At 33.7% G+C, this 15,121-nt stretch overlaps 1 protein-coding gene across 2 annotated transcripts in view; it reads left to right on the plus strand.

Annotated features, from left to right (window-relative positions):
* Positions 1 to 8,137, plus strand: part of igf1rb (insulin-like growth factor 1b receptor) — a 153,861-nt gene extending 145,724 nt beyond the window's left edge. The window contains exon 21 of one of the 2 annotated variants that reach the window (XM_087258704.1): positions 7,441 to 8,126. In XM_087258704.1, the coding sequence (XP_087114830.1) occupies positions 7,441 to 7,900 (460 nt within the window). In that variant the 3' untranslated portion in view covers positions 7,901 to 8,126. 2 annotated transcript variants of the gene reach the window in all.
* Positions 8,138 to 15,121: the final 6,984 nt, after the last annotated feature.

Here is a 15,121-nt window from a genome sequence, read left to right on the forward strand (position 1 = left end):
AGCACAGATGAAACGCTAGACTCTTATCGCACGATTAAAAAAATATCGCCGTTTTTTTTATTTATTTTATTTTTTTATTTTATTTTGTTTAATTTAGCAAATCCAAACTAAATATCTTTGTGTTTAGCCTTTTTCACTTATTTCAAGCTTGGTGTATCAACTTTTTAGAAATCCTAAAAAATAATGACTTTTGAAGGACGCAATATGAATTTTTGGGTGAACTGTGCTTTTAAAAGTAGAAAGTCTGCCACCTACTGTATGATGGACATCACAAACACTAAAAACTAGAGCTGACACACAAATCTGGATTAGCTGGAGAATTAATGCTGTTTACTCGACAGTTTTTGACTCTGGCCGTTGTTGCTTTTGGATTTTAAAACTACTGCTCTTGCCGTTGATGCTGTGCTCTAAATTTAAGTACAATTTGTTGATGCGAGAGCTCTGGGTTTTCTTTGGCCTGATATGAGTAAGGTTTTCATCTGGCTTCGGGTCTGTGTTTAATGTAAAGTGAGAGAGCTGTACGTGACATATGAGCACTCAAAACACTGCTGGGAGACCGTGTTTTGAATAATATAACGTTAAACCAGAAAGTTAGATATTGTTTGTTTGTGTGTGCATGCTTTTGTGTGTGTGTTTGTGTGTGGGTTTTCAGAAGAAAACAGCATACCATTTCTTTTATTTCTATTTAGCCTTACTTCTTGGCTATACAGTGCTCAGCATATATAAGTACAGCCCTCACAAATCTTTTAAATTCATATTTTTAATAGAAAGCTATGCAATATTATATTTGTGCATATGCATTAGATTATAGTCAGTACTGAACCAAATCTGGAGCTTATCTACAGTAACAAAATAACTTAATAAAAAATAATAATCCAAAAACTAGTACAGCCGAATTTGTTATAGAAAAATATTATTTTTTTTAAAGCGGAAAAATCAAGAAAAGCAACAAAAAAAAAGGAGAATTTTTGTTGAAATTTTGTTGTTTTAAATTTTTCCCCCCAATATTTTTCTTAAATTGAATTGTATTTAATTGAATTGTATCTTTCAATTTCTAAATATGTTTGGTGACTAAATAATTATTTTAACAAAAATAAATCTGTTTTGTTTAAATGCCCCAAAATACATTGTCTATATTCACTGAGAAATGGTTAAAAATATTCTCTTTTTTTTTCAATGGGGTGTACTCAATTATGCTGAGTATTGTACATATCATCCTTGGGAATAGACATACACTAAATGCAAAGAATAATTTTTTTTAATTAAACGGAAACTTCACAATAAATAATAAAATAAAAAATAAAGTTGTTGAATGTTATATGTAGCTACATATATGTTCTTTAAATTTATTACTTACTGTAGCTACAAACAAATCCCTAATAAATGCCACAGAATGCTATATTTTTATATATTATATATATATATATGTTATGTTTTGAGAACATGTAAGCAAGGCAGGGCAAGTTTATTTATATAGCACGTTTCATGCACAGTGGTATAGCTACATATAACATTTAACATCTTTATTACCATTTTTTATTATTTTATATATATATATATATATATATATATATATATATATATATATAGTTTTTTTTTTACACTTTTTTTTAAAGTGATGAAATGTCACACTGAAAATGAAACTTCACAATCTTTCAATTTCTTCTTGACTTATCGACGAAACAAATGAGCAATGATGTTTTGTTTAGGAGAAATGTGTTTTTCCTCAGTCGACTCTTCATTGACGGGAAGTGCACAATGGTTTGCATTGGCTGCGGCTTCATCTTCATCTCAATGTGCCCTGGTTTGGGGTCTTTGTTGTGGTTGGCCGACGTTTGGCACCTTTTAGCGCTTTTAGAGAGAAGTGCCGGGAAGGATGAAGTGCTGTTTAAAGCTGCCAGAAAAGGAGTGCAGGAGCTTTAAGCTGGTACATGCTGCTTTATTACCACTGTCTTCCGTTTTAATGAGAGCCACCCTGCCAACGGTCAACCAGCTTCAGCCTCTGAGGGAAGTCTACTTATTCCATTAAAACAGCTCATTATGTGCAGTGTAGTGATTAGAACAAAGGCTTTTGCTCATTGAGGAAATGTTCCCGTGCAGGCAGTGGGATATTTCTAATAAAGTTGAACAAAGAATGCAAAATGCACTAAAATTATAGTTGAAGGTACTTTGGTCTAGTATAGAGTTAAGTTAACGTTAAGTTGAGTTGAGGAGTTGACTTAAGTTGAGTTAAAGCTGAGTTGTTAAGTTAAATTCAGTTGTTGAATTAGGTTAAGTTGAGTTGTTGAGTTGACTTGGATTACGTTGTTGCATTAAGTTCAGTTGTTCAGTTGAGTAGGATTAAGTTGATTTGAGTTAAGTTCAGTTGTTGAGTTGTTGGATTTAGTTGAATTAAGTTGTTGTATTAAGTTAAGTTGAGTTGTTGAGTCAGTTGAATTAAGTTTTTGTATTAAGTTCCGTTGAGTTGGATTAAGTTGAGTTGAGTTACAGTAAGTTCAGTTGTTGAGTTAAAAGAAGTTGATGTAATAAGTTCAGTTGTTGAGTTGAATTAAGTTGTTGTATAAAGTTAAGTTCAGTTGTTCAGTTGAGTTGGATTAAGTTGAGTTGAGTTGAGTTAAGTTCAGTTGTTGAATTAAATTAAGTTGTTGTAATAAGTTCAGTTGTTGAGTTGAGTTGGATTAAGTTGAGTTGAGTTGAGTTAAGTTCAGTTGTTGAGTTAAATTAGGTTGTTGTAATAAGTTCAGTTGTTGAGTTGAGTTGGATTGAGTTGAGTTGAGTTAAGTTCAGTTGTTGAGTTAAGTTAGGTTGTTGTAATAAGTTCAGTTGTTGAGTTGAGTTGGATTAAGTTGAGTTAAGTTCAGTTGTTGAGTTAAATTAGGTTGTTGTAATAAGTTCAGTTGTTGAGTTGAGTTGGATTAAGTTCAGTTGTTGAGTTAAGTTCAGCTGAGTTAAGTTCAGTTGAGTTGAGTTAGGTTAAGTTGTGTTAAGTTTATTTGTTGGCATAAGTTAAGTTGTTGAGTTAGTTGAGTTTAGTTGTTGAGATGAGTTATATTGAGTTCAGTTAAGTCATATTGAGTTGAGTTGAGTTGTTGAGATAAGTTAAGTTCAGTTGTTGAGTTGAGTTAAGTAGAGTTAAGTAGAGTTAGGTTGAATTATATTGAGTTAAGTTATATTAAGTTATATTAGGTTGAGTTGTTGAGATAAGTTAAGTTCAGTTGTTGAGTTAAGTAGAGTAAGGTTGAGCTACATTGAGTTATATCAGGTTAACTTGAGTTGAGTTGTTGAGATAATTTAAGTTCAGTTGTTGAGTTAGGTTGAGATAAGTTAAGTTCAGTTGTTGAGTTAAGTTCAGTTGAGTTAAATTGAGTTAAGTTCAGTTGTAGTTGAGTCAAATTAACTTAAGTAGTTAAGTTACAGTGCTCGGCATAAATGAGTACACCATTCAATAATCTCTCTTTTAAATTAATATTTTCTATAGAAAGCTTTACAATAATATATTTGTGTATAACATTAAATTAGTCAGTACCAAAACCAAAAATGAAAGTAATTTAACAAAAAATAATAATAAAAGATCACAGTCCAAAAATGAGTACATCCAAATTAGTGTGGTTAGGAAAAATAATAAAGTAAAAATAATACTAATATTAAAATTAAATTAAATATCATTTTAATATATTAAATATAAAAAAAATAATAATAAAAAGGAAAAATCAAGGGAAACATAAAAACTATAAATCTCATGATACAATTTTGTTTTCTTTTTTTTTGCAATAACTCGTTTGAATTTAAATGTATTATTTTTCTATCCCTAAAGATGTTGTGTAAAATAAAACTCTAATTTAATATATATAACTGTTTATTGATTAAAAAAAATATCTTTATTCACTGAGAAATTGATAAAAATAGTCTTGCTTAGCACAAGTCAACTTAAGATCACGCTGTCTGTACTCTTTTATCAGAAAACAACTGAATTATGTATCAAAAAAGTGTGTAATATAAAATAATACAATAGTATAAAAGTGTAGAATAATTTATTGTGCTTTTTTCAGAGGGATGATTTCACAATGACCTCAAATGTTCAATTACTGTAGAATTTGTTTGTTAAATTAAATACATTTAGTTTTTAAATAAAAGTTTTGCTTGTAGCTTTTTTCATGTCAGCAACAAATACTCCATATTTTGTATTTCTCGTTTTGATATTCAGAATTTCTCAGGCTTCTGTAGATTTAGTGTACTGTAGTTTTTATAGCAATTCATGTAGATGCTAAAAATCAACCTGAACTGACTGACCATCAATGGAAACTTCATTTAGTAGCATGCAGAGAAAACAAGCTGGGGGCTCTGAGGGCAGTGAGTCCAGAGTCATTCTGTCTCACAGCTGGACAACCAAACCAAAAGCGTGTGTATGTGTGTTTGTGTGTTTGTTTGTGTGTGTGTGTGTGTGTGTGTGTGTTTTTACATCACGATGAGGACTTCAAATTGAATGCACCTAATGAACCTAAATTGACCTCCCCGAAATGTTAATAACTCTTGAATGAAAGATGAAATATTTTGAAAACGTATTAGTGCAGATTGTTTTCTAATGGGGTTGGGTTGGGTTAGAAGGACAAAATATACAATTTGCACAGTATAAAAAAAGGAAAACCTCCACTGCCATTCCAACATACGTGTGTGCGTGTGTGCGTGTGCGCGTGCGTGCGTGCGTGTATAAGGGTGAAACTAACACTCTTGGATTTGCTGGTGGTGTGAGTGTTTGTGTATGTGGTGTGTAGGTATTTGCAACTGTCAGCTGATGTTTGCACTGGCTCGGTGTGTGTGTGTGTGTGTGTGTGAGAGAGAGAGAGGGCTGCCAGTGTTTGTGTCAGCAGACTGCTCTGGTATTCTTAGGCGATGTGTGTGCGAGTGCATGTGTAATTTAAATGTTGAAGTGTAAAGCAGGAGGGTGTGTGTGAGCTGGCCTCTGCAGTGTGTTTTCAGCACAGTTCAGTGTCTGCTGTGTGTATAGTGAAGAGGTCAGGCATTCAACACCGACCCGCTGAGAGCAGACATGTTTACGCCACTCTGACACCTGTTGCTCTCAGCTCGGCTAAATAATCATGGCTGAATGAACATGATCACATGAGCCATTTTATGGAATAGTTGCAGTACAGTGTATACAGCTAAAGGCAGCATTATTAACCCTCCTGTAAAAGTTTCATTATTTAAAATATATAAAGAGTTGTTTAATGGAGGAAAGATATATTTTTAACGTAATAGTTTTAATAACTAATTACTAGGCCCACACGGATATGTGCATGCAGATGTCCCCGCAGATTTCCACAGAATTGATTCTGTTTATTTACTTGTGTAAATGTGTGTAAATTCTAATTTTCTCAGTTTTTAAATGGATTTAAGTAATATTATTGACCAATATGAAAATATTTATATGATTTATTCACAATATAGTTTGTAAAGTCATACTTTCTCTTTTTTAGTAGTTATATGAGAGACTTGCTTTGTTTACCAAATAAGTGGATCTAATTGGATTTGCATTGTAAACATTAAATACAAGTTAAAAAGGATTACTTTTTATTTTTATGTAAATTAAGGTTTTAGTTATGATACTCCCCAAATCATCTCGCATAAATCTGCAGATTTTTACCAAAATTCTGCACAGAAATAGCAAAAAATGTCTGCAGATTCCGTCTGGCCCTACAAATTACTAATTAGTAATAACTCTTTTTTTTTTTGTGCCAGGATGACAGTACATAATATTTTACTAGTTATTTTGCAAGTTACTAATATTCAGTTTAAAGTGCAATTGAAAGGATTTAATAGGTTATAATAATATTGATCTTAATTTATTTATTTTTTATTAACAGCTGTAATCTAATCTTACTAAAAGTAAGACTTCTCCTAAAGAAAAAAATATGGGAAATACTGCAATTTTTCTTTTTCTCTGTTAACAAAATGATGTGAAAATAATTTTAAAACAATAAATTTCACAGGTGGGCTCTTTTTTAATGATCTAAGCACAAAGTCTAAAGTGCATGGCGCATAAGCATTTTGAGCAAAAGCATTTTGAGAAGAATAATGAGTTATGGGTGTGTTTTGAGCATAATGTGTATAAAATGTTTATTTAAGAGTTTTTATTTTTGTAGCATCATGGCGCATTTGCTGTTTATGTGGCGGACTTTGTAGGTCGAAAAACTTAATGCTTCACTAGTGAGAAAACAGTTAAACAGACCATCTGCAGCATGAGGATAAAGAATGGGCCTCTTTACTCTTTACTTCACTCCTTTATTTTCGTGGAGTAAGGAAACTCACTCCACTCTATTAGCCTGCATATTTAATTTCGTTTAAACACAAAGATTTGTTTCAAAACTATTTCTATATTCAGTTCGAATTTCCAGCAAACGAATAAATAGACAATAATAACGAAGTGTGCTCAAAAAATCATAGTTTGGAGTTATATTCAAACACACATCCTATTCTTATGCCCCATATGAGGATGCAAACATCTCCAAAACCCGACAGATCTAAAATTATTTTTATAAAACAAAATAAAAATTTACATGTCTTATTTATTATTCCCCTTATCAGAATAAAGAGAGATAGGGTCCAAGCGCAGTGTCTAGCCCGGCTCCAGAAGGCTCCCCCCTCAGATTTATTTAGGTATCTGGTTTAATAGTGTGGAGTTGGGGTGGTGGAGGGACGCTGAAGTCGAGAGAAAAACGGAGTTAAGCAAGTTTGACTATTTATAGGGGTTTGCTTGCGCTGATTGGATTATGGAATGATTGTGTGTGTGATGAATTAGCCTCGTCAAAGACTGATCGTGCTCCTCCCGAAATTTGTTTATAAAACACATAACAAACAATACTGCTATTAATAATAACATTATACTAATGCAAATTGTTATTAATAAACTGAAAAAGCCCCCAGAGGTGAAGGCATGGAGCTATATAAATAAGATCTAAGCACAAAGTCTAAAGTGCATGGCGCAAAAGCATTTTGAGCAAAAGCATTTTGAGTAGAATGAAGAGTTATGGGTGTGTTTTGAGCATAATGTGTCTAAAATTTTTATTTAAGAGTTTTTATTTTTGTAGCACCATGGTGCATTTGCTGTTTATGTGGCAGACTTTGAAGGTCGAAAAACTTAATGCTTCACTACGGAGAAAACAGCTAAACAGACCATCTGCAGCATGAGGATAAAGAATGGGCCTCTTTACTATATATATTATATATATATATATAATTAGGTATTTGTATTTAATAGTAATAATAACAATAATCTAATGCTATTGATAGCATTAGCACGCTAATCTAAGTGATGGTTAATGATTATTTATACTTGTATATTACAATTAAATCATGATAAATATTTAGCCTGATCATCTCAAATTCTTGTGTGTTTTTCTCTGAATGCCGTGTTGATCATCTCCTCTGTGTCTGATCCTCCAGGTTCGAGCTGATGCGCATGTGCTGGCAGTATAACCCCAAAATGCGGCCGTCCTTCCTGGAGATCATCAGCAGCATCAAGGAGGACCTGGAGGCAGGCTTCAAGGAGACCAGCTTTTTCTACAGCGAGGAGAACAAGCCCCCAGACACGGAGGAGCTGGACATGGAGAACGTGGGAACCATGGAGAACGTCCCTCTAGAACCGTCTTCCAGCCTGCAGCCCCTTGCGCCCTCAATATCCCCCCCTCAGCAGTGCACAGCTGCGGCCCAGAGCTGCTCGTCCCCGTCCTCGCCTCCTTCATCACCCAGCTCCACGGACAAACACCCGCTTCCGACATCAGCGGCCAACGGGCCCTCCATGGTCCTGAGGGGGCCGTTTGAGGAGGGTCAGCCTTACGCTCATATGAACGGGGGCCGGAAGAACGAGCGTGCCTTGCCTCTGCCCCAGTCTTCGGCTTGCTGATCGCCGGATGCGTCGGATGTGTGTCAAGCCACTGTGTGGTGTCCTGAGAAGAAATATTCAAATGTTAGAGACGAAAAAAGAGAGAGTCCAGGCAATCAATTTTTTCAATCATACCTCAACGGACAAAGTTTGGAGTTCTTTGTTTTTTGTGCGTTCCGATTGAATTGTTGAATTGATGATTGAACTCATTTGTTATTTCCGCCAGACTGGATCACTGACTGAAAAATATATAAATATATATATGAAAAGAAAAAAAAAACATCACTTTCGCACTCAATAGGCTGTTTTTGTTACTTTTCTAAACTTCCAGAGCTGGTCTATGAGAGCCAGTAGTGGTACGGTGGCATTATTACAACATGCTCTGCATATCTCCAACTTGCGAGTTAATTGTCTTTGTTTCCAAAGACGTGCGTCTAAAAGAAATTAGCAAAATGGTGTACGACTTCCTCTTCCGCTCATCTCAGATCTCTGGCTTCCACTCTTTTCTGAAATCATCTGTGGTGAAGGAGAAATCTTGCATCTGCCAAAAGTCTTTCACTTCTTTTCTTAATGTTGCCAAATTGTGTGTAATTCCCCATTCATTCGTGTTATGCACATATATACGACCACATACAGGTGATCCCAAACATCTTTTACATGAAGGATTAGTTCACCTAAAATTAAAATTTTTGTTATCAATTACTTACTCTCGTTCCAAAACCCTTGAGACCTTCATTCATCTTCAGAACAAAAATGAAGATATTTTAGATGATATCCTGGAGCTCTCTTATACGTACACAGCAATGTTCCTGACTCATTTAAATTCAAGAAAATATTTTCAACATTCTCAATTCTGACCATATATGCCTTCAGTTATTTAGTTACTAATTACTCACCCTAATGTTGTTCTAAAACCCCTCAGACCTTCGATCATCTTCAGACAACAGTTTAAAATATTTTAGATGATATCCTGGAGCTCTCTCATACATAGACAGCAATGTTCCCGACTCGTTTAAATAGAAGAAAACATTCTAAACTATGTCAGTTCAGACCTTATATGCTTTCCGTAGTTTAATTACTAATTTCTCAGCCTAAGGTCATTTCAAAACATCTGAAACCTTTGTTCATTTTCAAAACAAAAATGAAGATATTTTAGATGATATCCTGGAGCTCTCTCATATATAGACAGCAATGTTCCTAACTCGTTTAAATTCAAGAAAACATCCTCAACATTCTTAATTCAGACCATATATGCTGTCAGTGGGTTAATTACTAGTTACTCATTCTAATGTTGTTCCAAAACTCCTGAGACTTCCATTCATCTTCAGAACAAAAATGAAGTTATTTAAGATGATATCCTGGAGCTCTCTCATACATAGACAGCAATGTTCCTGACTCGTTTAAAATCAAGAAAACATTCTTAATTCAGACCATATATGCTTTCAGTGGTTTAAGTTCTAATTACTCATTCTAATGTCATTCCAAAACTCCTGAGACCTTTGTTCATCTTCAGAACTAAAATAAGGATAACATTCTCAACGTTCTCAATTTAGACCATATATGCCGTCAGTGATTTAAATACTAATTACTCGCCCTAATGTCGTTCCAAAACTCCTAAGACCTTAATTTATCTTCAGAACACACATCAAGATATTTAAGATGATATCCTGGAGCCCCCTCATACATAGACAGCAATGTTCCTGACTCGTTTAAATATAAAAAAAAACAAAAACATGCTCAACATTTTCAATTCAGACCATACATGCCTTCAGTTTTGTAATTACTAATAATTCTAATGCCGTTCCAAAACCCCTAAGACCTTCGTTCATCTTCAGACAACAATTTAAGATATTTTAGATGATATCCTGGAGCTCTCTCATACATAGACAGCAATGTTCCTGACTCATTGAAATTCAAGAAAACATCCTCAATTGAGACCATATATGCCTTCTGTGATTCAATATAAATATTATCAAGCTACGAGAAAACTTTTGTGGACACATAAAAACAAAAAACGACCTTATTCAACAGTTTCTTCACCTCAGTGTCTGTGAATATGCACAATATACTGCTACTGAGGAGACGAAACTGTTAAATGAAGAGATTTTTATGTGTGCACAAAAGTATTCTCATAGCTTGATAATATTTATATTAAACTACTGAAGTTATATATGGTCTGAATTGAATATGCTTTCCTGAATCCAAACGAGTGAGGAACATTGCTGTCTATGTATGAGAGAGCTCCAGGATATCATCTTAAATATCTTCATTTGTGTTCAGAGGATGAACAAAGCTCTCAGGAGTTTTGGAACGACATTTGGGTGAGTGATTAGTAATTAAACCCCTGAAGGCATATTCTTTTTCGACAATATTTTTCTGGACTTTGTATGAGTCGTCCCTATTGACATCTGTGGAGAATGAGAGAGCTCCATGATTTCATCTAAAATATCTTCATTTGTTTTTTGAAGATGAGCAAATGGCTTGGATATTTGTAACAAAATGAGAGCGATTAATCGATAACAATATTCATTTTTGGGTGAACTAACCCTTTTTTAAACAATCATACACACAAAGACTCAGAATATCTCCACTTTTCTAGCAAGTTCAGAACAACAGATTCAGCAGATGTTACATTGTAGACACTTTTTTAAAAAAAAAGGGAAAAAAAGAGCGAATGAAAACGGTCGTTCAGTCGTATGTCGGACCACAGAGCGCGTGCATCGTTTGTCGGTCACTTTTGTACCTTTTTTACAGTTACGGATCCATCATCTATAAGTCCGTGCTGAAAAAAGCTGCTATTTTAATCTTGTTTTTTCTTTTGTGGTTGTAATATACAAGCTTATATTATATATATATATAAATGTAAAGAGATTCTTCAGGTGTAATCCTTTGCCTTTCCACTACAGTCATTTTATGATGCTTCTAGAGAAAAGAAAGTGGAGATTTCTTGTTTAATGCCTTCAGTTTTGATAGATCTTTAAATGTAAATCCAGCGACTGATTTGTCTTCATGCCATTGACTTGTGTTTTTTTTTTTTTTTTTTTTTCTCCCGACACTGTCTCTCATATCACATTATTATAATGCGCAACAAATACTCTCAGGTCAAAGTTTCTGTGCTTTCTGGTCTCGCTTATTCATTCCTTGGTTACAGATGAAATATGACTTAAAGTTTGGCCCATTTTTCAATTCATTTCATTGCCTAAAGATCGATGGTTCAGCGTTCTGTCTGTTGATGAACTCTGCGTTTTCTTCCTTCCAAGCAGAGCGTGAGAAACAACCATAATACAGATACGATTCAGCATATCTCTATGCAGTTGTGTTTGTAACATCCATCACTTCTATACAATACAGGTTTGACTACGAGCGCCAGTTTTTGAATTTATTTGATTATTTTTGAAGGATTTTCAAAGGAAAATATGTCACTTTTTCTTTCCTGCCCCCATCCTGGCTTTTTTATTTTCGTTATTTATTTTGGTGATCTGTTTATAATCACTGTAAAAATTTCCAAATCTTCCCCCAAAAGTCCCCCTGTTGATTAAATATAGGTTTTAGATATTTTATGTGATATTTTTTGTCATGACATGGGGACTTTTTTTTCCTTCAGACATTTATCTACCTCACTCTTTTTTTTTTTAATGTACCTGTATATAAAGTACATCTGACCTTTTTTGTTTCTCTCATGAAAAGGACAATATAACTGCTCTCTGTATCTGGGTAAAACCTCATAAACGCTACAAACCACAATCTCGGAGTGGAGAAGTTCCCGAATTGCGGACGTTTTTTAGCTGCTTTCTTTCCTATCGGAACACTCGCTTCAATTTTGTTTATTATTTATTTGTGAGATTAAAACAAGAACAGGTCTGACAATTGACTTCAGATGTGCTGGAATGTTGTTTAATGATGTTTAATTTATCCATCTCTTCGTTTGAGGGAATTGGAATGGGTTTATTTTGTTTGGGGAAAGGGGCGGGGGGTGAATATGGTTCTGATCTCCTTTCCTGTTCATGGTTCTGAATCCCACTGTTGGTATCAGTGCATATTCATTATCATATACATTCATGTACACATATCAGAAAACAAATGTTCACTGAAACAGAAACACTTTGAGTGTAAATGGATTTTGCTGGCTTTTAGAAAAACTGTTTGTTTTTCTTTCTTCAGGAAATATCCTAGACAAAAGATGATATGCAAACATGTAACGCAAACATAACATTAGTTCTTCATTTTCTGAAAGGAGATTTAAGATATTCCTTGGAAACATCACAGTTTTTATAAGGGAACATGCATGGAAAGGTCTAGTTTTCCAAATTATACTAGGTTGAAAATAATATATATAATATAAAAATAAACATTTTGGATGGAAAAATTAAATAATCAAAAATGCTGAACTTCACTTTATGTTTTGGGAGAAACAAAAGATCCAAAATAAGGATTGAACCTTTACAAAAATTTGGTGAATTTAAGTTTCAGCAATGTTTTGATTGAGGTACATTTGGTTTTATATTCACTTGATAATAGATTTTCATGAAAAGTATTATCTGCTCATTTTAAATAGTCGAATCATATTAGCAGCCAATGACCATCACAAACATCAGCGTTCACAGTCAATTAAACAGTGCTGATGTTGTTTTGAAGTCATACATAAATCCTATTTCAGACCGAGTGTTCAAATGAGCATGTTAAACAATATAGGGATCGTTAAAATTAACGTATGTGCGAACATGAAACCAGCTTAACCTCAAAATAAACAAAATAAACATTTTGTGGAAAGATATTGAAAATGGCCAACGAAAGCTTCTAAAATGGTGAACTTTGTTAATTTCGAATGTTATCACTCGATTGAATGGCCGTTATTAACGGTTATTAGCTCATAGATATGGGACAGTATGGGTAGAAGGCTATTATCATCTATCCACATGGTTAATATTATTTATTAAGTTTCCCATTGATTGTATTTTATTAACGTCTACCCCCACCCTAACCCTAAACCCAACTATCACAGTAATGTAAAAACAGATCTGGATTTGGAGTCTTCTCTATTAGTATAGCTGATTAGCCATAAGAATTATTTATTAAATTTCCCATTAATTGTATTTTATTAATGATCTCCGCTGCCGCCAACCCAACCGTCACGTGTAAAAACAGATCTGGATCTGGAGTCTTCTTTATTAGTAAAACGTATTAACCACATGGATGGATGATAATAGCCTTTTGAGCCTACTAGAAGGCACAGAAGACCCCTACTGGCCCACATCTATCAGCTAATTACCACTGATAACAACCATTCAAATTAAAAATATAATGTAAATGTAAGTTTGAAATGGTGAACTTTGCCAAATTATTTGGAGAACATTTAAAAAAATAAAGGCAACCATGTTAAAAAGGTGACACTTGCCAAATTATTTTGAGAAGAAAAAATACAAACAAACAAATTGGAAAACATTCAATATTATGAACTTATTTAGAAACATTTTTAGTACAAAAAAATAACATTTCAAAGTTTTTGTTTGTTTTTATCACCCGCTTCAAATGTTATCACTCGATTAAATGGGCATCAGTAGGGGCCTTCGGCACTAGTAGGTTCAAAAAGCTGTTATCATCCATCCACATGGTTAATCAGCTATAGATCACATATTACATTATACAGCTATAGATCACATATTACATTATACAGCCATATTACATTATACAGCCAGAAGTTAACGAGAATTATTTATTTATTAAATTTCCAATTATTTGTATTTTATTAATGTCTACACCTAACCCCAACCCTAAACCAACCATCACAGTTATGTAAAAACAGATCTGGCAGTCTTCTCTATTAGTATAGCTGATTAATCATGTGGATGGTGCAGAAGGCCCCTACTGACCCATATCTATCAGCTGATAACCGCTGATAACGCCCATTCAATCAAGTGATAACATTAGAAGCGGGTGATTTGTGGGAGAAAGATTAGAGAGAGATTAGACAATGCGAGTAATTGTCAGGCTCAGACATTTTAGCAGGGGAAACTCCTAAAATGTTTTGAGGAAAGTTTGAAATGCGAAACTTATTTACCAAATTATTTGAGGAAAATTTAAAAAAGACTATTTTTTGAGGAGGAAACAAAAAAAGGATTTTAAAATTTAATGTTATGAATTTATTTAGGAACAGTTTTAGTAATAACTAATGTTTACAGTTTCCAATTGTTTTTGTTTTGATATGTCACCTGCATCAAATGTTATAACTCGATTGAAAAGGCGTAATCCGTGATTATCAGCTGATAACCAGTAGGGGGCTTCTGCACAATAGTAAATCAGTTATACTAATAGAGTAGACTCCACATCCAGATCTGTTTTTAAATTACTGTGACAGTTGTTTAAGGTTAAGGTGTAGGGGTAGAGGTTAATATTATACAATTAATAGGAAATTTAATAAATAATATAGATAATTCTCGTTAACTTCCAGCCACAGCTGTATGTGATCTATAGCTGATTAACCATATGAATGGATGATAACTGCCTTCTGAGCCTACCACTTGGTGCAGAAGGCCCCTACTGGCCCATTTCTATCAGCTGATAACCACTGATAACACCCATTTAACTTTCGAATTTGTTTTGTTAAGAAAAGTGAAAGCTCCGGCAACATATAAATGTTTATTTTTAGAGAATAAACGAAAGATCCAACAATGTTTACAACTATGAGCCTCACAAAATGTTTAAATACAATTTGAAAGCTAACTTATTTATTAAGGAGAGTTATTATTTTTTTTATCCATAAATGTTTAAATAGGCAACTTATGTGTTTCTCTTTGAACAAAAATATCATCTTCACAAGTTTTTTAAATGTTCAAAACATTTAATATCATAGTTTCCCCTGCCTTTTAAAGTTCCCAAATTTCTTGAGAGAAACGAAAGCTCCAGAAACATCTCAAATTGTGCTGTAACTTCAAATTTTACAGCGTTAACAACATCACAAAATGTTAAGATGAATAATAAACAAAAGAAAGAACCAACAATGATAATATGGCGCCACCTACATTTCACACAAGTCAGTTTTTACACTCAAACTCAGAGAAAGTTTTGATTTGAGATCGATGAAGACTCGTCCTGCACTGAAAAAAAAAACTGATTCATTGGATTTACTGCCTTTTTTCTTAAGGTATGTAGTTTCAAACAATTGATATGGGCTGAATTTAAACAAATTAGGTTGAACTTTACTTAATTTGAGTTTGTCTGTTTAAATTCAGCCCATATGAAATG

This window comes from Danio rerio, chromosome 7 (genome assembly GCF_052040795.2).
Source record: "Danio rerio strain M-AB ecotype USA chromosome 7, GRCz13ab, whole genome shotgun sequence".
NCBI lineage: Eukaryota > Metazoa > Chordata > Actinopteri > Cypriniformes > Danionidae > Danio > Danio rerio.